Source organism: Clinocottus analis, unplaced genomic scaffold (genome assembly GCF_023055335.1).
Source record: "Clinocottus analis isolate CAN_PGR_092001 unplaced genomic scaffold, fCliAna1.0.p SCAF_11, whole genome shotgun sequence".
Lineage (NCBI taxonomy): Eukaryota > Metazoa > Chordata > Actinopteri > Perciformes > Cottidae > Clinocottus > Clinocottus analis.
Window position 1 is genome coordinate 5,346,642 of NW_027175832.1, and position 23,993 is coordinate 5,370,634.

The 23,993-nt window shown below is 41.5% G+C and overlaps 1 protein-coding gene across 1 annotated transcript; it reads left to right on the forward strand.

Moving 5' to 3' along the window:
* The first annotated feature begins 3,846 nt into the window (after positions 1–3,846).
* Positions 3,847–23,151, forward strand: LOC137802432 (MAGUK p55 subfamily member 7-like). Its single transcript, XM_068600286.1, has 16 exons — positions 3,847–3,939; positions 4,547–4,624; positions 6,017–6,097; positions 8,333–8,560; positions 10,630–10,711; positions 10,884–10,969; positions 11,535–11,609; positions 12,313–12,509; positions 12,618–12,676; positions 13,322–13,366; positions 15,345–15,518; positions 17,348–17,428; positions 17,520–17,613; positions 17,775–17,883; positions 18,898–19,041; positions 21,334–23,151. Exons 1-16 carry the CDS (start codon positions 3,847–3,849, stop codon positions 21,562–21,564), a joined length of 1,857 nt encoding a protein of 618 aa, XP_068456387.1. The 3' UTR covers positions 21,565–23,151.
* Positions 23,152–23,993: the final 842 nt, after the last annotated feature.

The following is a 23,993-nucleotide window of genomic DNA, read 5'->3' on the forward strand; positions in this document are numbered from 1 at the left end:
AACAGGCCAAAGCTTTGTTTTATTGTGAATTTTATTGCAGATTCTGGTTCTTTAGGTCATTATCTTTCCAAAGAGGGGTGTTTCAACTCTGTAGGTTGTTAAGGCCTTTTAACGTGGGGGCGAAAACAGCCCGAAAACGCGTTGTCGCGAAAAAAAACCAACAAATAGGTCATGCTAGGTGTTTATAGTAATGTTTCAAATTGAGTAAATATATTTTTTTCACAAGAAACTTCTGAAAAAAATGATATAAAATAACACAAGAATTAGAACTCATTTAGGGTTCATATCACTACTTGAACACAGACCTGCTAAATTCTCTAAGCACATGCCCCCTACGGGGCACTTTGGGGCTTAAAAGTTAACTGACATTAACACCCTTCATTCATGGCCTCTCACATACTGCAACCCTGTCTCATACAAATGAAGTGTCCATAAAACTGAACTGCACTCTTAATTTCCTTTTGAGGGAAACCCTTAGTTGCAGTTTTAAACAGTTTGAAGCACGTGGTCAATGTCGGAAATGAAAACCAAACTATATAAAACATGCTACAAAACACATTTTATTGGTTAAGTGAAAGAACATAATGGCTACAAAATTGAAACGAAACAAAAATGCAACAAAAGTACTTTGTTCACACTGGACACAAACATGCAGCAATCTCCTGGGTTAAAGCCCAGTGCTTTTTGACCCATCCACCACCCCGACCTTGGACATCTGAGGACTCATTTGAAACTTATTTGTGATACGTCAAAAGCAAATGCCATCCAGAACAAAATGTGTTTCCCTCGAAACTTAATTTAGGATTCAGTTTCGTTGTCCTTTTTATGACACCTTTCCCTGAATAACTGGACCCGTAATCCTTTAGTTTTGGACAATTTTGACCTTTGATGGTTGCAACCATCCCACTTGGGCCACGATTTCCTGGGAAGCAGCATTCTTGCTTTGAGTTAATCGAGAAGAGCGTCGCCTCTCTTATATTTGTTAGTTTAGCTTATGGAGCAGGAGGAAACTGCGAGCCTGAATCTGTCCCAGGCAGCTGTCGGTAGACTCCATTAGGTCACTGGGCTCAGCCAAGGAATAGTCGAAGCACTCAAACTCCCGTAAAAACCTCAGCATTTCATTTTTCCACTTCTTTTGTTTTTTTTATACGGATTAAACCAGAACACTACGGTAATGTATCACAAAAGAGAAGTCCAAGTGTGAAATAAAAATAAAATGACAATCAAATAAAAGGTTACTGAAAGGATGTAACCGCTGACCTCAGCTTTAATTACATCTGTGTGACACATGTGGAAAGTGAACGCCCCATGCTCTTTGATTGCTGTATTGATGGCCCGCCGGCTTGATTTAGGTCAGACTGAACACATATCGAATGAACAAGCGACAGCTTCTTTGACAACCTGACCAGACAAACACAATACAACCGCTCTCGACAAGTCTATGTTCAAATGTTGCTCATACTCATGAGGCACGAAGCGGTACGGCCTGCCTTTAAACTGGGCCTTATGGAATGCAATGTGTCTGGTGAGTAAAACACTAATATCTCTGTCGTTATGGTTTTGTGCTTCTCTAGATACTTCTCTAACAATATTTATTTAGCAATTGTATTATCTGACAAGTGCATTTCTGTTAACCAATTCTCTTGCTGTGTGATTTAATTTTGCATATTTGCATATATTTTCTGTAATTTATAAAAAAAATATGGTCTGAGAGAGTACAAATCTGTTTATTTGATGCAGAGCGCATTCATAATTTATTGTGTCGTACCATAGTTATGTTCTCATCTTTTGCTTGATGTAATTTTCAGTGAGTAATACTGGTCACTCTTTCGTGCAGACGTGTTAAGTTTAATGAAATGAAGAAAAAGAACCCTGAATATAACTGATTTAATAGTTTACCAATTTAGCTGTATGGAAAGTGGAAACAGTGTTTTAACGTAATGTTGAAATATCTCATACCAGCAATAGGGGGCGGTAATATCTCAGAAGAAGCAACTTTTACACATCCTGTAAAGAAAATACATTTCCTTTCCTTTCTCTCATAATTTCCCCCCATGATTTGTCATGCTGTGGTCTCCATTTGCCTGTAAAAACAAGAAATTACAGAAGAAGTTACAAAATAATATATATCAAGGGTTTCAATATTTTGAATCTTGATCTTCTCTGTTCTCAGAGTGAGGAGGATGCTAAGCCGGACAGAACACAGAGGTACATCCAATGTGTAGGTCAACAGGTTATATGAACATGATCGGCAAGGAGTATGCAATTTGAGCACATAAGGTTTCTTTTTTTTTTTTTACCTACCTTATAGATAACATATCTGTAATACAGGAAAATAAAGCAATGATCCCCGTAACTGTCATGATATGAGTTTTCTGTTTCACCGTTATATTTTGTAGTGTGTCCTCTGTGTCTCTGCACTTCCTGATTGTGTATTCCCTTCACCTGTGCCGCCCTCATTGTTTCCACCTGTGTCTCGTTAACTCCCTCTTGTATTTAAACCCTGTTTATCTCCTGTCTCCTTGTCGGTTCGTACTGTGTGTCCCCGGTGTGTTTCCGCGTGTCCGCTGTTTGTGCCGCTGTTGGATTAAGTGTTTCTTGGAAGCCTGCATTTTTGATTAAATTTGCTTTTCTTTGAACTGTTTCTGCAGCGTCTGGGTCCTTCAATTCATCCCTTAACCATAATAGTGAATCTTTTAAAGGCTTCCTTTTAGGATTTTATTTTGTTTGTTCATCACACCCTCCATTTAACCTTTGATTTATATCTTTGGGTTATTTACCTCACCTTAAAAACAAGCTCGGAGTTAGTAACACGTGCAGGTGTTGTACATGCAGTCAGGTCCATAAATATTTGGACGATGACAAATTTTGCCAATTTACACAACTGCAATGGATTTTAAATATCAATGAACACCAGTGGCCCAGTTCCCATGCCATAAAACTGCCTCCACCACGTTAAGATGTTGTGGCTTGATCAGGATTTCCTTTCCTTCTCTACACTTTTCTCCTCACATCAATCTGGCCTTCCTGTTCTCCAGTGTTCCAGTGGTTTGCACCTTGTTGTAAACCTTCAGTATTCAGACTCATGAAGGCATCTCTTGAGTGAAGACTTTGACAAAGACACACCTCCCTCCTCCAGAGTCCTCTTGACCTCAGTCTTCATGTTATGAGGGGTTTCTCTTCGCCAAGGAAAGAACTCTGCTGCTTCTACTTTACATGTCTCCCGTGGTGTTCTGGCCTTTTGGTGTTGGTGAGCTTGCCAGTACATTCTTTGTTTTTAGGAATGTACCAAACGGTTGATTTGGTCGATCCTGATGTTTCTGCTATCTGGCTGATAGTTTGTCAGCCTTTTAAAAGCCTCCTTCACTTGCATTGACACCTCTCTGGTCCTCATGCTGAGAGTTCCCTGGAACCCGCTGCCAGATGCAAACTCAACATATTTAATTGTCTCCAGACCTTTTTATTTGCTCAATTTGTCATGAAATACTGAGGGAACACACCACACCTGGCTTTTGAGCCTCTGAAAATGTGGAGGACTGTTTAAAATTGGTTGTAATTCCTAAAGGTTAATGCGATAGTTTTGTTATATCCGTTGAATTAAAGCTGAACTTCTACACTTTAACCTGCGTAATTTAATATCCATTGCAGTCTTGTAAATAGGCAAAAATTGAACAATTGTATCACCGTTCAAATACTTGTGTGTGTGTGTGTGTGTGTGTGTGTGTGTGTGTGTGTGTGTGTGTGTGTGTGTGTGTGTGTGTGTGTGTGTGTGTGTGTGTGTGTGTGTGTGTGTGTGTGTGTTGGGGCTCTTCTCCTGCAGGTGTGTGCAGGTTGCTTTCTTCAGTGATGTCTGGAACAGAGTCTCATACCGACAGAGAGGAGGACTACAGGTTCCTCCACAGCATGCTGATGGAGAAGAAGCTTCATCTGCTCTTTAAGGTGAAGACACGTTTGTGCTACAGTGAGCTGTGCTCGATTACTTCTAGTACATCTTCAAACTGGTTTTAGAAGCAAAATACAGAATGTATTAATTTAGGATACCAGGGTAAAAATACTGTAAATAAATGGTCATACAAATGAAAGGGTTACTTAAGCACAATCTTCTAGAATTGTCAGCTAAATTATAACTAAATAATCCAAATATTAGTAGAATACCATACATGTTCTACAGGACAAATGGCTGCTGTCTGTGTTACTGATTTGATAAATTATTCAATTATTATAAATTATTATTATTACTAATGCATTAGTTTGTAAGTGGCATTTAAATCATAAAGGTTTCCTGGATTTTAATTACTGGGCTTATATAAGTTGATGATACAGTTTGTGTGTAAAATATTCACGACTTACTTATAAGTCATGTACAATACAGCAACACTATTTTAATAAATGTACTTTGATTAAGTTAAGTTACTTTCCGACACCATTAAAAAAACACACACACACATTACAAATGAATGTTATTAGTCGTATACGTGTAAGGAGTATTTGAAGTATAAGTTTTACTGCTAAGGAAACCTTTACTGATTCTCTCCTGACTTGACAGATCCACGAGCGGCTGAGGCGCTTCGAGAAGCGAAGCCCCGTCCCTGTCCGAGAGCACGCAGCGAGTCTGGCCTCAGATGTAAGAGACTCTCTCCAAACATCTTTTGCAGATATACAAACACAGACACTGCCCAAAATTGTTTCCTCCTCACACAGATGGCTTGCCTGTCCCACGGAGGCATGAATGGAATGCACAGTCCTGCTTATGTGTTGTGAATTATGAAATTGTATATCAAAACTCGGTCACCTCAGAAAGGCTGTGCTTTGTAGCAGATATCGTCTCAGATTTACGTGCCAGGATGTAGGTCATCGAGGACAGTGTCGGGTAATAAGCTGCTAAAGAATCATCGGTGTAGTTAAATACAGGTTGAAGGAATTCAATGAACTTCAGATTCAAGTAGCAGAGAGTGCTCCCACTACGACTGTGGCTTAAAACAGCACAACCAGTATATTTCCTTCAGATGTGCATCATATTTCATATACAAGTCCACTTCGTTTCTGTTACCCAAACAAACGCTCCTATATTTCCATCTCATCCTCCCCTGAACCGTTTCGGTCATGTTTCTCTGTTGATTCCCTGGTTTCCCTCTCTTGTTCCTGGACAACGTGTGAAACAAGGATGTTCTTTTTCAACTTTTCCCCTTACTCTACTCTTCCATCTGTTCATCTCTCTATCCCCGAACCACACTCCCCTTCCATTATTTCTATTCTTCCTTATCCTTTCACCTCTTTTATACTCTTTGTTCTGTAATTCCTGCCATGTTTCCATTCTGTCTACCTAGCCCTATCCTCTCCCCCAAACTCCTCTCCATCTCCTTCTCTTCACTCCCTTTGCTTGGGATTCTGTGAGACAGTCACTCTCCGCCTGGCTTAAATCATCAGGACCTACTAGAAGGGCCAAACCATGGGTCTGTTTCCCCTCAGAGAGGCTTCTGTTTGCTCACAGTGGAAACTCATGACCTTCATGCATTGTGTCTCTGGAGTGTGCCTCCACATCTTGAAGCAGTAGAAGTCATTACAGTAATATGCTTGACAAGATGGGCGACTGTACACAGTCAATCGCCGCCTCTTCACTTGCCGCCGACGGTCAAGGCTGCTTTGTTTAAGCCGTCGCCGCAGCTGTCGTGTAGCCTTGAACATTTGGGATCCCCCCCCCCCCCTGCGGTGGCTAAAAGGCACAAAACCAAAACAGGAACACAGAACAGAAAAAGTTAACAAAATAAAAAGTCCTAGTGAGGTCAACAGGGCCACATGAGAAGATTATAAATAAGGACAGTATGTGTCACTGCAGTCTGAATAAGATACAAGTTTCTTTTCCGAAACCCTCTTTGTCTTTCTACATGTTTCTACATCTCTCTTGGCTTGTACAGTGGAGCCTAGAGCAAACCTCTGAGGCCACAATATAAATGTGCATCTCTAATTATAAACAAAAGAAATGACATATCCTGGCACGTCTTTCCTTTGCTTCCAGTTGGCGCAGGAGCTGATATACCAAGGCTGGAGAGACGAAGTCAAAGAACTGGTTGCCCTCTTTTCCAAACCCAACTTTAAGGTAAAAAGTATTTCCTACCAGGTGTTCACTGTAGCTACACACACACGCACATACACACACACACACACACACACACACATATATACACACACACACACACACACACACACACACACACACACACACACACACACACACACACACACACACACACACACACACACACAACTGAAAATTCTCCCAGCCAAGTCCTTTGTCCAGTTTGATCACATCATTTCCACTAATGAAATACACAAAAACCTTCAGGGAAATAAACTTGTTTGCTTTCTGGCCAATAATTAGCAGAGAAAATGTATACTAGTCTTTTGCCTGAAAGCTTAGCTTAGCACAGAGATGAGAATAGAGGGAAGAAACTATTGTCTGGCAGCCAAGGTTGGAGAGCAGGCAGCAGGGGATGGACCCAAACGCAGACATAAACAACAAAGGAGCAGAAACAACGCAAGGATTTAAAATTCAAGCTTACAAGCTGGAATCCAACATAACAGGATGCAGCATGATAGTCAAACTGGGGCCCAACTCCCAACATAACAGAAAACAAACCAATGTATATAGTCTAACTTTTGGCAAGATAGCAAATACGTATGTCAAACTTTTCCCTTAGGGGACTTCCTAACATCTGTAATATTACCGCACACTCACACACATAAACATGCCCCAAACTGTGCAAGAGTGCAGTTTTCTGTTACTGATAACTGATGATTGCCATTCACACAGACCATTTACTAAGCAAGAATGTAATTTGTTCGGAAGATGTTGTTTTGCTTCCCTCTGTTTCAGCGCCTCAATGGATCATTAACAATGGAAGAAAGCTACTTATGAATGATGCGGTTATTTATTCTTGACCTAGCTAACACGAGAATTGTAATCTGAGAAACTATAAACCCATTTGGACATGCTTCTATTCTGATGCTTAAATGGCTCACGCAAAGTGACAAATTCATTCAACTGCAAATTTTATTGAAATGTGTTTCACATAATCATTTTGGCCCTGATATATATTAACCACACTGGAATTGAAGCAAATATACTCTCTAATCATGTTTATTAGTGTTCACTCATGTAGAGGCCCAGACTACTGCTGACAGACATCATTCTCTTTCTAACACACACACACACACACACACACACACACACACACACACACACACACACACACACACACACACACACACACACACACACACACACACACACACACAGAGTTTGGTTTTCCAGTGAGCTGCAGGAGTCGTGGTTTTTCTTAATGAGGAGCCGAAGCCAGCCGAGAACTAACAGGTTTGTTTAAAGAGTCTTAATGACCTGTTTGTTCTTGGCCCAAACGCAGGAGCTCACACATACTTATTATGAGAGACTCAGGGTATAACATTCTGTGAATGAATGTTTGTTTTTTGAAAACCTGTCTCTGAAAGTGTCCAGAGACACATTGCTCACGCGCTGGCAGCTTCTGAGCGGGGCAACTGTTGATGGACAACATGGATAAGTAGACTAACGGACAGATGGAATGGCTGATTGTAAAAATGATGAGCAGATCTCGCCCCCTCCTCCGCTTCTCATTTTCTCTTATTACATTAAAGTGTACCTTGTGCAGGCTCGCAGTAAGAGACTAATGTTAAACCAGAATGTTTTTTCTGCGAACAAACCTGGAGTTTTGCCACGGCCAAAGTTACCAAATAATTAGCTTAAATGAACTGTCTGGGCATTAATAGGGAGTCCCATCACTGGAAAAGAGCTTCTTCTGAGACGCTTGTGAGGTTTGAGGTGAGCCAGTACGCCTGTCAGTAGTACAGGGGGTTGCTTTCAGGTGGCCCACATCAGGCTGGCAGTACATTCCAGACTAAATCAAATTTGGCATGTTGGCACCATCAAAACTGAAGGTTTACGACCAAAAGGGAAGTGCTGTATTTGGATTAAATTGCTGTAGTGAGTGGTGCCAGGCCAGTCAAACTTATTGGACTTTTGCAAAGTTTCAGTCACCTTTGATTAGTCAACAGTGATTTGTGTCATTTTTGTTTGAATGCTTTGCATTTCTTTTTTTCAACTTTACAATTACATTTAGCCACCTATAGCCCAGTCGGCCTAAAGTGTTTGAACCTGCGCTGGTAAAACTGGTGTCAGTGGTTCTTCAGTGCACTTTCTTCTGCGACGGACGGCATTACAGGAACAGACTCTTGCAGTAATGAATTTGAATAGCGTGACAACCAACAAGCGCCATTTTTCCATACAGGGTGATTAAAGGATACTCGCACGTTTCCACACCTCACATTCTCGGTGACATACCTGAACACAGATCAGAGCACCCTCACTGTATTTCTGTTTCCTCGACAGCTCCTCCTGTCCGTCCACGACGCTGTAGCGCAGAGAGACTTTGAGCCTCGTCTGCCACCAATACCCGACGACGCACTGGACGACGACGACGAGGAGTCGGTCAAAATCGTCAGTCTGGTCAAAACCAAAGAGCCCCTGGTCAGTAAACATGTCTTCATGTTCCAGACGTCCATTTAGAAACCACATTTATCTCAGGCTTGAAATTATTCAACATTTTGGGAAATACACTTGCTTTCTTGGTGAGAGTTACTGAGGAGATAGTTACAGTTTCACTCTCGTGCCTGAATGCTAAATGTGCGGCTAAAGCGAGCAGGCAGTTAGCTTAGCTTTAAATGGGGACTGGAAATAGAGGGAAACAAGCTCTGTTGAGTGGTTTGTAGATTTTTTAAAATCTTCTTGGCACAAGAGGAATAAGATATATAACATGTTAATCAGTAAGTTGAGGAGCTGTCTGAAGGCCAGACCATCTGTTTCCTGCTGTTGCCATCCTCCGTGCTAAGCTAAGCTAACCTCCTGCTGGCTCTCCCTGCATAACGTACATACATGAGTGGTATCAATCTTGCCATATAGCTCTCTTAACTACATACTTACATGCCTCTAAAAACTAGTACACTTCTAAATACTACTACACAGGCCTGTCAGCCTGTTTCTAATGTGGTCTAGCTGGCCTCGCAATGAACACAAAGCAAACTCAAATGTAAGTATTTAAGTTAAGACAACCGTGTAAAGGGACACTTAGAAATGTGTAATTTGTTCGGCGGTAATAGCTGACACACGCACGAACAGGCAGTTCAAAGCAATAAACATATCCAGGGGACAGCTAATTTTTTTTCTCTGGTGACTTAATTTATGTCATGTTGTCAAACTGCGTGACTGCTCAAGCCAGGATGCCAAAGTGTAGCGGGACTCGCAATGACAGGACACATCAGGAAAAGGTTCCTCCAGAAGCCAACACAGTCAATTCTTCCACATCATTATTGCCATGTATCTGCTGTGACGCACATGCTTTCTGCATTGTTCTGTATGTGTGTATGTGTGTCTGTGTGTGTGTGCAGATTTGCAAGTGTGCCTGGATGTATATCCACTGCAAAACTATAAATGTGGGTTTTTAAGCCATACTGAGTGTTGAAATGGGAAAATGTCTTTTCTGTTTTTGATATAAATCAATTTGTTTCAAGGTCTTTAATCAGAGCACATTTTCTTGATACTACTGGAATGATCCGCCGTATTCCAACTTGTTCCAAAACATTGTCACTTATTCCTGGAAATTTCCTGGATCAAGTGTAACTGGACTGAAAACAAACCAAACTATAAAGACTCTGCCAATTCCACAAAAACCTCTAAAATGTGTTATTTTAATAATAAAACAATGTTCAGATAATATTTTGGGGATCTGCATCAAGATTTTTTATAAAATACATATAGTGATGCACAACTGTGAGGTACTTGTGCCAGATTTTATCGTGATAACTATATCCAGTATAGTTCATTAGAAACTAGCAGAAATGTTTTTTAAAAAATCCATTAAAAGTTCAAATTCCTTCATAGAATATTGAAAACGTTTGTCATCGAAATCTGTTAAGATATCCTGCTAAATAAAAGAGAAACAAATGGTTCCAAAAACGTAAACTTATGACATAAACTATATATATATATATATATATATATATATATATATATATATATATATATATATATATATATATATATATATTCTAAGAAGAAGAATTGAAAAATAATTTAGTTAATGATGGCCATTTTGTGTGTGTGTGTGTTTGAGCTTTGAGAGTGGAACCTGCTTAGGACCAATAATCGAGAACACACTTTTGTATCGATCCCAAAACTAGATTACAAAGCGCCTGACCTTTTCCTGACACGGTCTCTTTGATCGATCTAACATGTTCCTGTTTTCCAGACAACAGGGTTACGCCCAAGCATGAGCTGATTGTAGTCAGCTACACAAGATGCTCTTTCCATTGCGATTTTCTCTAAATCAATAACATCTGTTGAAAATATTGCTGATTTGGATAACCTTTTCCAGCGCTTTGTGTTACATGGAGGGCTAAATGCTCTTGTCTTGATGCAAATGTCCTTCACTGGAATGAAATGACAGCTTGATAATAAAACCAACATGCTACTGTCACTGCCCATCGCTTGATCTCTTTGCCTCTGTTTGTTCATCATCCTTTCATTCACTAATCATCAAGGGAGCAACAATTAAGAGGGATGAATCCACCGGGGCTATTGTTGTGGCGAGGATCATGCGAGGAGGTGCAGCTGATAAAAGCGGTAAGCTTAACTTATTACAGTTTTTACAGTGTATTATTGTGTCCACTCTACTCTCTCGCTCTACCTTCATATGTATTAGATCTCAATCTGTATTAGATTGTAGTAGCATCATCAGTCATACAATGACGAGCATGTGGTACAGATTTCCATATATATTTCCAACACTTTGAAGGCCTGATCCATGAAGGAGATGAGCTGAAAGAGGTGAACGGCGTCCCACTGGAGCACAGGAAGCCAAAGGAAATCCTTACTCTTTTGGTTCGTCACACACATTTGATTCTGTCTCCTCATTGGATGTTTCTGTTCCTCTCTTTCTTCTTGCTCTCCACTTTTTCTTTCTTCTCTTCAGCGTCGTAACTTAAAGAGTAAAGGCCGACATTTAAAAAAAAAAAAGACGATGTATTGTCAGCAAAGAACGAAACCAACGAAGCGTCAATCCGTCTGTGAATTTCTTTCAACTTCCCACCATATCCGTGGTTCTCGGCTCCACAACTATCACGCTAATCACTGTAGTTTTTAGTCTATTCGTTTGGAACAATTTCCTGCCATCAATTAATCCACATTTGGTGGACTCGAGAGTACATGCACAGGCGCAAGATGGTGTATTTTAGATGGTTCCAAAATATTGCAATGTCATATGTATGATCATTTCTAGACAACAATGGGGCAACCTGCTTCAATCTTAAGCTCAACTCATGTAGCGTCATATTCACCAGACAGACCTTTATGAGAGTGGCATCAATGTCCTCATCTCAATCCTCGGAAAGAAAGTAAATAAGAATTTTCTCAAAGAGCTAACTACTTCAAACTGTTTTTCACGCAGACTCGTTCTCAGGGTGAAGTTACATTCAAGATAGTTCCTGCCTCCTCCAAGGAAGAAATGTCATCAAATAAGAAGGTACGGTAAATATTAACTCCTTTTTATTTCTGCACCATGTGTGTGTTTTTTTTTAAGTAAGCATGCAATCTGGCTGCATGAGGAAAGCTGCCCAGCTGGTTTCAGTAAAAACAGATGAAATCAGTGGCATCTGGTGTGTTTGGTTATATTTTGTGTTTTTGCCACGGTGCTGTCACTTCAGCCGCACATTGTCAAGAAGTAAATCCAGCTCAAGGATAAGACACTCTCTAACATCATTACAATATCCAGCTTTTCATCATTTAAACACTTGATTTATCATTTTGCACATCACATCTGTTGAACCGCATCAAGTTAATTTAACATTAACAATGAATCTGCACACCTTCTGTGGAAAATTTCAAGTTTTTTGGGGCTTTAGGAATAATTCATGGCCACAACCACCACATACATGAAGTAGATGTCCAAGCTGGAAACTGTTAGATCAGGGAGCATTTGCAATGGATTAAGACAAATTTTTTTTTTGGATCATCGTCATTTCTCAAAAATGACATCAACATATGTTTAAAAAAAGTACTGGACAAAGATGTTGAGTCCACATCTAGGATTCAGAAGAACTTCACAAAGCTGCTTCAGGAAAAGAGAGGAATGAATCAAATGATTATAGAATCTAAATATATAGGGTGCATTTTCCTTTGTCCCCTGTTTGTCTGTTTCAAAGCATTCAACTATTTTCTTTCCTCAGCTGTTCATGCAGGCTCTGTTTGACTATGATCCGAACGAGGATCCCAGCGTTCCGTGCAAGGACGCAGCGGTCGCCTTTAAGAGAGGAGACATCCTTCAGATCGTCAGCATGGAGGATGACACCTGGTGGCAGGCGTGTCACCTCGGAGACGGCAACATCCGGGCAGGGCTCATCCCCTCGAAGCAGCTCCATGAGAGGTGGTGTTCACACACTTGAGCACCTGTTGATTAAATCCTGTTTTGGGCCAACCTTCTTTTTGTTTTTTAAATCTATTTTTTGAATGTGTTTTATTCGTCTGTCTATAGGAGAGTTGCCCTCCAACGACCTAAAGCCCTGTTCACGCCTCGAAGAGTCAAACCACCAGGTGATGAGCCAACGTGTGTCCGTAAAATCCCCCCACACCTGAAAAGAATAAAACCTTTTACCACTTTCCAATAAACATATTGGAGCTCCTTTTGCGCTAAGCTGAGAGGTGACAGGTCATCTCTGAAGAACCTGGTCAAGGTCATGGGTGAGCTCTGCTGCCACCCCGTACTCACTGCTTTTGTTTTCTCCACATGCTCCGCAGATGACGGGGAAGGTACTGTCTGTTTGAATTTGCTTACGAAACTTTCCTTGAGCAAAGTTTACATGATATAATACATATGTATTATTTTAGGTTTTTAAGATTTAAAGAGATGTGTTATCCAAAAAATACAACTTTATAATTCTCCATGCATGTCTTTCCAACATGGAAAAGATTCTGTTAAATGTTCTTTCAAGCAGGTTTATGGTATCTGGCCTTCTGCCTTGTTAGCTAACAATCAATTTGTAAGAGTAAGGTAGTTATTAATGTTTCTACATTGTGGATATAATTTCTAAATAAGACTATTATTAGATTTTCCAAAGCAAAATATTCGGAAATATGGGTTAGTACATATGCTAATACTTTGAGTATGTCATTTCAGAGTCATCTCTTTGTGGTTTGTGTCCACAATTTCCTCACTCTTTCCTCTTCCCTTTTTTCCAGTCATGGAGGATGTAGACTACGGAGCGATAACAGGGATCCACATTGGTGAGATGTTTGAATTGTTCCACTCAAATCCTACTGACACGAGAGAATGGACCAGTATGACGGAAGACAAGGAAAGTCATGACTAATGGACATGACAACTCTCAACAACACACATATTAAATGTATATAGTATGCCTTGCTTTAAAAATAGATTGAGCAAAAGCCGTCTCAAAAGGAGACCCTGGTTACAGTTACAGGACAAACCAGTTCATATGATGATGTCGTTTCGTGGTTTGGGGATTTGAGGGAGAAGACTAGAACAGCAAATGTGGTTTCAGGCTTGCCATTTATCCCATTTGTCTTGATCTCAGGGATTGGATATGATGTGCTCGTGTGTTATTGCGTGTGTGCAAAGTGTTCATGTGGGGGCGTGCACTTACGGCTGATTGTAAAAAGGCTCCTTACGTCTGTGCAAGGCAAGGTAATTACAGATGTTGCATTGTATCAGTTCCAAAAGTCATGTGCATTTAATAATGTGCATTTCATCTTATCTCAGGCCAGCTTTCACCTGATGACGTGGTCGAGACTCTGTGTTTCCTCTTTGTCTGGCATTTGAACTTCTACCAATGCTGCACAACCAAATGACAGCATGCAGAGCAATCGCAGGAAAGAGTGGCTGAAAGAGAGGGGAAACAGTGATAATAGTGGTAATACTTTTCGTGCTGAACGTTTTTGTCCACTCTGCAGGTTGAGGCTCATATCAGACCATCTTAACATGAAGGGCCCAGGTCCAGTTTGTGACATGCGTTGCATGTATTCACTCTGCTCGCAGTCTTATCTCTACTCTCACCCTTAATTCATACTGTTGGGTGAAGCAGAAATAGCTTGCAGCATTTCCAAAAATGTACTACAGTTTTACAGCTGAGAGCATTTTCAGCAACACATGATGATCTTCAATGCCAGAATTACTCAAGATTGACATTTCCGATATGTTTTCCTCGAGACCTTATTTCAGTCTCGGAAATAAGATATCTCATATGTTGTATAACATATGTTTAATACAGTATGTATTACTCTCTGTTAGTGAAATCATCAGTTTAAATCCTGTGTAAACAAAAGTCTGAAATCTCTACGCATAGTGCCATGTCTCTTAGAATGAAGCCCAGAAAGGAAATAGACAGATATGCTTACAAAGTGAAATTGCAGCTGACGTGACGTCAAAGAAAGCCTGGCAGCATCACTTAGCAGCAGTTAACATCATGAAAGAGAGCGCGCCTGCCAAGCCGGGCCCGACCACAGTCGCATGGCAGACGCTGGCTGTCAGACAGCGTACAAGCGACGCGTGACAGCTCGAGTTGTCGTCTGTTGACTGAGATTCGTGCCGTTCAGGATGGTGCTTGACACATCAGAGTTTGGGTGTCTGTGTTGATGAAGCGCTCCCTTCTGTCATGGCTCTTGTTGTCATCTGCTTGTGCGCTTGTTAACGATGTCGAAGAGTCCTAACATTCACACTTTACTGCGTTGACAAAGCGGTGCACCAAGAGAAGCAGTGTTTGTGATTCCTGGAAGTTTACGTCAAGAATAAATCAAGCTGATTGTCGTGATGGATTCTCATGGCCTGGATATAGCATTCTCGAGTACGCTACCTGCCCAGCACCAAAATGACAGACAGCCAAAGTTAGCTATTGCTGGTGAACGTAGCGGAGCATTTAGCAGCTAAAGAGCTATTTTCTTCAGGGGGTGGTGGAGACTAACACCTGAACTAAAAGGAAAGTGAATAAAAAACCTGCCCTCACCAGTTGAGTTAATGTCACTCTCCCTGCTGGATGTGTAAACTAGTCAGGGATTGTTTCCTCACACATTCACCACATCAACTTCATAAAACAACAAAAAGCCAGCTGTTGAGTCGCACTGTGTTCAATTGGCCAAATGAAATGAGTGAATGCCGGTTTCAGGACTGCCACAATGTGGCTGTCCTCCAGCTAGATTTTCAGCAACACAAGTAGCCGGTCTAAGGTTCCTCTCTTTTCTCCTACAGCTGGTTTAAGAAGGAGTTTCCGAGTCGGGCGAAAGAGCAACCAGGCCGAAGAAGCAGCTGGGTCCAGGAGGTGGAGCACAGGGGTATACGGCTCAATTCATCCCCCTACCTACAAAGAGGTGATCCCCTACCACAGAGACCCCAAAGACAGACACCGCCTGGTTGTTCTGGTTGGTACGTATGAGCTAAAAAATACCCAAATAAACCGGCAAGCTCCATCTTGTGTGTTAAGTTTGTTTTGAAAGCACGGTGCCAAAAGCTTGGAAAATAGTTTCCAATGCTTTGAGTTAGTCCATGAGCAAGTGGTGTGACACACGTACGGCATTTAACGTCGCTATAGACAAAGCAAGGGAGCTACAGTGGTTACATGCACAGCATTGCACATTGTGATCCATTGTGTTCTGTTTTATATCATTCCACTGCCTTTTTTGGGTCCATATAAAACATTTAAAAAAACACAATCCCATTCATTAAAAGGACAATATTATAGAAGCTGTTGTTGATCAAAAGAAAAAGAGTAATGCATTGATGAAGATGTATGTCCCCACTGAGTGCAAGAACAAACTCTTCCCATCAGAACCACGTAAACACTGTCAGAGAAATCCAAGTCAGAATATATTGTGTTCTCTTAAGTTACCAAGTAGCCCACCCCAGATTCACATCCCTGCCAATCCTGCAGGCCTGCTCTATGTACTTTTGAGCTATATCCCTCCACTGGGAATTATACATTGAGCCATGCTGAAGATCTTTTTAATGTCATATTATGCTGCAACTGCAGGTCGTCCGTGACCAAAGGAGAGAAGCAAAAAAGTCAAACGTGGAAGGCAGAGAGGAGAGAAACACAGTGAACTGAAGAGGTGCAAAAACAACACCAGATAGGGAGGAGATAAATGAAAGGTGAATGTCGAGGAAGTGATGAGTGGATTGGGAATAAGATCCTTCATTTAATGTCAGCCAAGTGTTCCATCTTCAAACTGGAACAGTAAAGACAGCTTGGATTTAGATTTGGACTTCTTTAATTGAGTTGGAGCTTACCTCGACTCTGGATTATTTTTTACTGTCTCCTGTGAAGGCTCTTCAATGACCGGAGGTCATCTTTAAGAATATAGCTCATTGGCAATGAGAGTTATAGACGGAAAAGCCACAAATCTGGATCGCTAAAACAGGACCTGCTGGACAATGTTTGACCAGGCTGGAAATGTATCTGTTTTTGTTTGCTTTGCACTTTGAATGACACAATAGACCGTTATGCCCCAGGACCGCTGCTGGTGAAAGAGCCAGACATTTAAAGTCCTACAGATTTTGTAACTCTTGAATAAAATAACAAAAAAGGTGAGGGGAAAGTATCCTCAGAGCTCGATGATGCTCCTCTCCAGTTCTGCGGAGCAGCTGGGAAAGACATCAGCAGTGTAACAGTGGAGAGTCTATGAACTTGATATTTTGTAATGTATCAAGCTCATGCAACGCTGTGATGGAAAAGGCAGGTATGTTAAGAATCCGACTTTCAGACAGCTCTCCATTAGAGTCTGATGCAATCTGGGACTGCAGAAACCTGCTTTAGAAGAAAATTCCAGATGCTGCAGTGTGTGTGTATGTGTGTGTGTGCGCTTCATCCTGTACATCCTACACTATAATGACACCGATACTGTGTGCCTTTGCAGATGTCACCTTTAATTGCGACGCTATGTATTTTCCAGAGGGCATAGGAGCATTTCACGTTCAATAGAGAGACACATAGGAGGAGGGGGAGAGGGGTAGAAAAGAGCGAGGTTCGTTGCAGAATCCTTTTCAGACTGAAATCAGTATGAAATCAGAGCTTTGTCTGTCTGCCTCTCTTTCTCTCTCGCTCCCCTTCTGCTTCTCTGATGATAAAGACAGATGTGTCACCAGATCACTAAGCCCATTTAGTGTCGGACTTGTCGTGAGGAAAAAAATAGTACACAGATATTGGGAAAGGAATACCCGCATACAGAACGCAGTGTTTTCATCTTTTCTGTCTCAAGGGCCCAGCGGCGTTGGCGTTAATGAGCTGAAGAAGAGGATCCTGATTTCAGACCCGGACCACTTCGGCCTCACTGTACCGCGTAAGACAGACATCCAAAACTGTCCCCTTCACCTCCCGCGCACACAATGGTTTCTCATCTTTTCACAGCTCACCGTTCTTTTCGCTTTCAGACACCACACGTGAAAGGAGAAGGCGGGAGACTGAAGGGGTGGATTATCATTTTGTGTCCATGCACGCGTTTGAAGAAGATATTCTCAATCATAGGTACATAAACAGGTGTCGCACTTGTGGTTTGCTTTCCCATAGAAATAACAATAATCCTACTCAATGTCTCTTTTCATGAGAGTCATGTCCGCCATGACTCCTGCTGTCTGATAACCATTTGATGCTGTCTGTTCCTGTCTCTGTTTCTGTTTGACCTCTAGGTTTATAGAATATGGGAGATACAAAGGACACTATTATGGAACAAGTCTGGACTCTGTGCACAGAGTGATGGCTGAAGGCAAGGTGTGCCTCCTGGATGTGCACCCTAGTGTGAGTATCATGCCATTTAAAAAAAAAAAAAAAAAAACCTTGTTCACATAGCCAACTGAATTTGGCGGATGAGAAGGAAGTTTTTTAAACAAAATATTTCAAATGTTCCTGGTAAATCAATCACACTGGTGTTTTATATGTGGTGCTTCTTGGCTTCACCATCAAACATTGGCAGTGGTGTGGTGGTGGTAGGAAGCCAGTGAGAGAGTGCATACTACTGGTTTGTTGGGGTCTGTGAGTAGAGGGATAACATGTACCTCCATACATGAGGATAGTCAAACATTTTGAAATAAGGAGATACAATTTTGAATGCTGGGTAACTATCACGCAACATTTGTCCAAACATTTACCACAAGATGTAACATTTGTTACATCTGACGTTACGCGCAGACAGATGTATCCGGGCTTTTTTCAAAATAAAACTTTTTTCTGACCTGATTCATTTTTTTTTTTCTTTCATTCTTTCTCTGCGGCCCGGTAGCGAGGCACCCGTGGGCCGGTACGGGGCTGCGGCCCGGTGGTTGGGGACCACTGATCTAATAGAAATCTCTCATGGATTCTTCGTTCTACACAAAACTGCCATATTCTGTTCCAACTTTTCAGTATATTCAACATTTACTTCAGGAGCCGGGCTCTTCACATTATTGTATTCTTCTAATATATGTTCCCACCCAGAAAAATGGGATATAGTTTATTTTCACTATTTATTAATTCCCTCCAGAAGCAAGCCCAATGTGAGTACAAGTTACAAGAGAGACTATTCTGATCCCAGGTTTCAACAGTTATCTCTTAACTGGAGTTGACAACTTTAACATTCTGGTCTTAATCATATCTAACAACCAAAATATTTTCAGATGGACGTCCTCGAAGCAAAATCTTGTGAATTGAAAATCCATGACCTAATGTGCATCAATGTAGGGGTTCTCGACATTAAATAAGCCGAGATCCACGATGTGTACCATGACTATTGCTGCCTACATTTAACCTCCTTCTTTTTTGTCTCTGCTACCACAGAAAATAAAGCATGTGTACACATCTGAATTCAAGCCATACATCGTGTTCGTGAAGCCCCCACGCATAGAGGAGCTGCGCCTCACCAGACGCAGGGCTAAATTCATCTGCAACGAGGAGAATAAGAACTCAGCCAGGATCTTTTCAGTAAGATAAACCACAGCATTAACACACAAAGCACATGGCACCAGGTCCATGTGTGAATCAGGTGCTTGTTCTGTTTCTAGTAACATAAAGGGCGGTGGGAGGTCAAACACCCCGGCCTTATTGCCTTATTGCACCCACCCAACCCCACAGACGTACACACACCTTGCCTTACACGTAGTTGACCCTGTGGTTTGCATTTAAGAGATGTTTAAGAGACAGGCGGAGTTACAAGGCTGCTCGGTGGGTGGCTTCATGGTCTATAACTAACATGCAGGTGAGTACTGTTGGTCCATGATGAAGGGCAAAGCAAGGCAAGTTTATTTGCATAGCACATTTCAACAAGGCGATTTAAAGAGATTCACATAGAACCATTAATGGCATCAAAACATCATGCAGAAGAAAAATAGATTTAGAAACAATTAGGAACATTCATTTTAAAACATAAAAGAACAGTCAAAAAGCAAAAAATAGAATAAAAGTTGCAGTGCAGTTTAAGAAATAAAATGCAGGAGTGAGATGCAGACATTGATATCCTTGAATCTGGTTCAATTAAAGGCAGCAGCAAACAGAAAAGTATTCAATCTGGATGTAAAGGGGCTGAGGGTCTCAGCAGACCTGCAGCTTTCAGATATGTGGAGCAGAAAAGCTGAACGCTGCCTCTCCATGTTTAGTTCTGACTCTTGGAACAGAAAGTAGACCAGAACCAGACGACCTGAGGCGTCGGGATGGTTCATCAGGTAGCAGCAGATCACAAACATACTTAGACCCTGAACCATTCAGTGCTTCATAAACCAGCAGCAGGATTGTAAAGTCAATTCTTTGTTGGACAGGAAGCCGGTGCAAAGACCTCAGAACTGGAGTGATGTAATGCACTTTCCTGGTCTTAGTGAGGACTCGAGCTGCAGCTTTCTGATTGACTCTTTACAGAAGCCTGTGAACGCACCGTTACAGTAGTCAAGTCTACTGAAGATGAATGCATGGACAAGTTTCTCCAAATCCTGTTACGACATAAGTCCTCTAATCCTGGATACATTCTTCAGGTGACAGTAGGCTGATACCATCTTGTGTGTGTATATATATATATATGATGGATTAAAATAATGACTCAATGAGGTGATCAAAACACATCTCCAAACAAGAGCATGTATGTTTGATGGTAGATGTGTGACAAAAAGATGCTAGGTCACTCTCATCGTCCCCATCTGGCTTCTCCTTCACTGTCTGACCCTGGCTGCCAATGTTGCCCTTATTAAACCCATGAGGTCACGCACCTGTGTTGCAGCATGGCTGGGGGATGCCCAGTGCCAAGCACCGAAACCTTTCCATGGTTCAGGCCACAGAAATAGAACAGGAGCAGAACCGACTTTCCCGTTCAAATCAATGTGGCTGGATGGTCAGACTGGCAGCCATTTTTATGGGCTCGGTTGTCTTTGCTACCGTTCTAGTGGGCTGACTTCCATATAAACTAACCTGACAAACAGCAAGTCAAAAGTCTCACTGAATCATTCAGTGTGGTAGTAAAAGAGAAAATCACACAGAACCAGGTCGAATGAGTCAAATTTAACAACTTAATGCTTCATCCACCACATGAATGACAACCTTGTTCGGCTCATTTTCTGTGACCAGTGTAACGTGAGCATTTAATCATGGTGGGATTAGCAGCAGCCAACCAGCAGACAGCTGGCTAGTTAACTAGCTTGTCAATTCCCACATGCTTTAACTACACTGAGCCAAACAGCAGCGCTTTACGACCCCGCAGACTTTATTTTGTCATCACAACAACAATCGCTCATTTCTTTTGCGCTCGTCAAAATGAACACGGAAACTCCGTTCAATGTCCGTTCTACTCCTATTCTATTGTCAGGCACATATCTTGTAGGGCTCTGCTTTCAACTTGTTCTCCAGCTGGTGTGAAGAGGCTTCCTCCGCTCGCTCAGCATGTAACGGTGTGTTACGCCTCGGTGGCGATAGCTGAATAGGCTCTGTTCCATGTCCTGTTACGTTACAGTATGTGCAGATTATTGTAAAACAAACTTCGTGGAGGACGTCACCATATGGTCAGGCTTTAGCCTTTTGGTTTCCATCAACAGAGTTTGTCAGATCGACACTGAAATCAGAATTAATCATCAATTGCTTTTTTTTTTTTTGCTTGTTTTCTGTACAGATTTATCTCATCCTTTTAATAGATGGATACTAAAAGCACAGCTAAATCAAACAACGGAAAGAGCTGAATAGTGGTGTTCTAACCCCATGATACTACACTTTATTTACCCAGTCGTTCTCTCTTCACAGGAAGAGGACCTTGAGGATATGATTAACTCGGCTGAAACCATAGAAAGCCAGTGCGGCCACTTGTTTGACAAGGTGATTGTTAACGGAGATATCGCCGTGGCGTTTGGAGAGCTGAAGGTGGACCTCGGGAAGGTGGAAGAGGCAGAAGTCCAGTGGATTCCTGCAAAGTGGATTTGCTCTTCACCAACAAAAGCACAGAGAGGTTGTGATGATTTGGATGGCTGGATTTGAACATTGAGCTCACAAAGAACAAAGTCTTAATTGTATGTCGTTAGAAGTCAAACCTTGAACCGTGAACATTTCGTTTTTGTCATATTTCACATATTTTTCCTGTCCTGTGATTACCACAGTTTTCCATGGTGTCCCTGAGTGTGTATCTAATTAAGCAAACAGAATCCATCTTTCTCTCTCCCTCCGTCGCTCCAAGAGTCAGCTTTTCTGTTGGCATTTGGCTGAAATAACGTCGGCTCGCGGGACGGAGAAGAAATAGAAGAGAAAAAAGGAAACTGTCCAGAGAAACTCGACTTGTGGCTGAGACTGAGTGTAATCCCTCTCTGCCAAATCGCAAACATCAGCATGTAATTATTCTGACAGCTGCTGCACTTCAATTAACTGTAATGTACACCAGAGAAATATTATTAGTAGCAGTCAGGGAGGCATTTCGCCAAAGTGCTGTACAAAATAGGAGCACAAATAAGAAAACAGTCAATTAAAGACTGTAAATGAAGAAGAGGAAAAGCCTTTTTAATGGCAGCGAGTTTCAGAATTTGTACATATTGTAGTATGTTTCACAACTGTACTGTAGACACTGCAGCTTGACGAAAAGAACCCTTTTCATTCACAATCATATTGAGACATTTATGAATAATTGGCGGAGAGTCATGAGAGCCATTTCAGACGCTCGATCAAAAAATATTGAGCATCACAGCTGCAGATTCAACTGCTTTCCTCCACACAAGCTGCTTTAAACCAATTCATTTTAATGACTGAATTCCTCCACATTCACGGTGTTTCCTTCCCCTTTTTGGATGCTGTGCTCAATTGGGTGTGAAGGGGTGTTAATGTGGCTGTCATGTTGTGTTTGTGAGGAAGAGGGAACAACGCGATGTGTGGAGACAGTAATGGCTTTCTAGGGACTCGGGCCTTCGCAGATGTACGAAGAGAAAGTAACGGCCGCACATAAAAGCTTACTGTAAAAGCACGGGAAGGTTTTTACACGCAGTGCATTAGCTTGCAGGGATAAAGAGCACGCCATTTTGTCTCGGGTGTTTATTTTAGTTTGGCAGGCTTATGGTCATTGTCCCGAGTAGATGGGTAGAGAGGCACACATTAGTGTGGCCATATGTCCCCTGGGCATCAAAATTTACAACACAGACTTTCAGGATACAACAATCGCACTTCTGCCAGGCCTGAAGCCCGACCTCGGACAAAGCATGGCAGTATACCTTCATCACATAACTGAGAATCTGCAGGCACACACTGAGATCATAACGATGCTGTTTAAGACACCGGAGCAATCCAATGAAAACCCCACCGTTTTATGTGCACTGCAGCTCCCATTTCAAACATTACACACAAGCATGATGTCAATTGGTCTCAGATAATTTGGCTCAATCATCAAACTGTCTATTTGAAGTTTGTAAAAATAAATATGACTGATGTTAAACAATATCTTCGTCTTTGCATGAGATATTCATAACTTTGAGACAAGGAGCACAGTAACGGGCCTGCTGAAAGTAAATGGGAGGGAATTATACAAACCTGAAGCAGGAAGGTGAAAAGGTTTTTAGTTCATTACAGAGAAAACTGAAAGAGTCATGTACTGTGTCCTGATATTGACACATTAAAGCCAGACCATGTGCCTTTTGAGAGAAGAAATAACAGCCTTCTACTCTGTTTTTCTATTAGGTTTGGAGTGCCAGACTGACTTGGGCTGGTACAGAAAGTTATTTCTTTGAATGTTGTCTAATGTTGGCAAAGTTACTGCTGTAAGACTTGCAAGACATTACTGACTCAGTTCATAATCGTGACGACACAGTCGGCTTTGACGTGCTAGCATGTAGTTCAGGAGTGAAACATTTTGTTGGTTTGCTTACAAAAGTAAAACGGAGTGAACACACCCGATCTCACCAGAAGACATTCTTGTTGTTTTTGACTTGTGCTCGTCTCACTGCCAGTGAGGTTCATCTAGTAGACACAAGCAGTCCAATATTTTCACCTTTTAGCTCAGTTTCGGTCTCCACCGACTCTTGAGGTCAAGATATCTTGTTCTTTAGTCGCTAAATGTTGAAACTAGTTGCTAACTTTGTCAGTTTTCTGTCTGAAGCTGTACAGGTAGGATACAGTGGGATTATCAGTGTTTTAGTCAGTATTAGGCCTTTCAACATATCCTACACTAATACTGCATACGAACTAATTCAAGATCTACATTTGGCAAAAGCTACTTCTTCAGGATACTTGAGAACACAATGTCAATTTCTCCAACTCACACTTGATAAATGTTTGGCCCTTTGGAATAGGCCTAAAGTTTGTGAACCTGCAAGACACACGCATGCACACACACACACACACACACTCACACACACACTCGTGCCGAACTACCCAAACAAGAGGAGATATATGTCCTCCCACAGAGCTTTTTACAGGTCTCCTGGCTGCTG

Bases quoted from the DNA above. Each gene is read 5' to 3' on its own strand.
- LOC137802432 (XM_068600286.1), top strand. From the start codon at position 3,847: ATGTCTGGAACAGAGTCTCATACCGACAGAGAGGAGGACTACAGGTTC. The intron at 6,098-8,332 runs GTAAAAAGTATT...GGGTGATTAAAG, and splicing joins TTTCCAAACCCAACTTTAAG to GATACTCGCACGTTTCCACA. The intron at 15,519-17,347 runs GTACGTATGAGC...TTCTGTCTCAAG, and splicing joins CCGCCTGGTTGTTCTGGTTG to GGCCCAGCGGCGTTGGCGTT.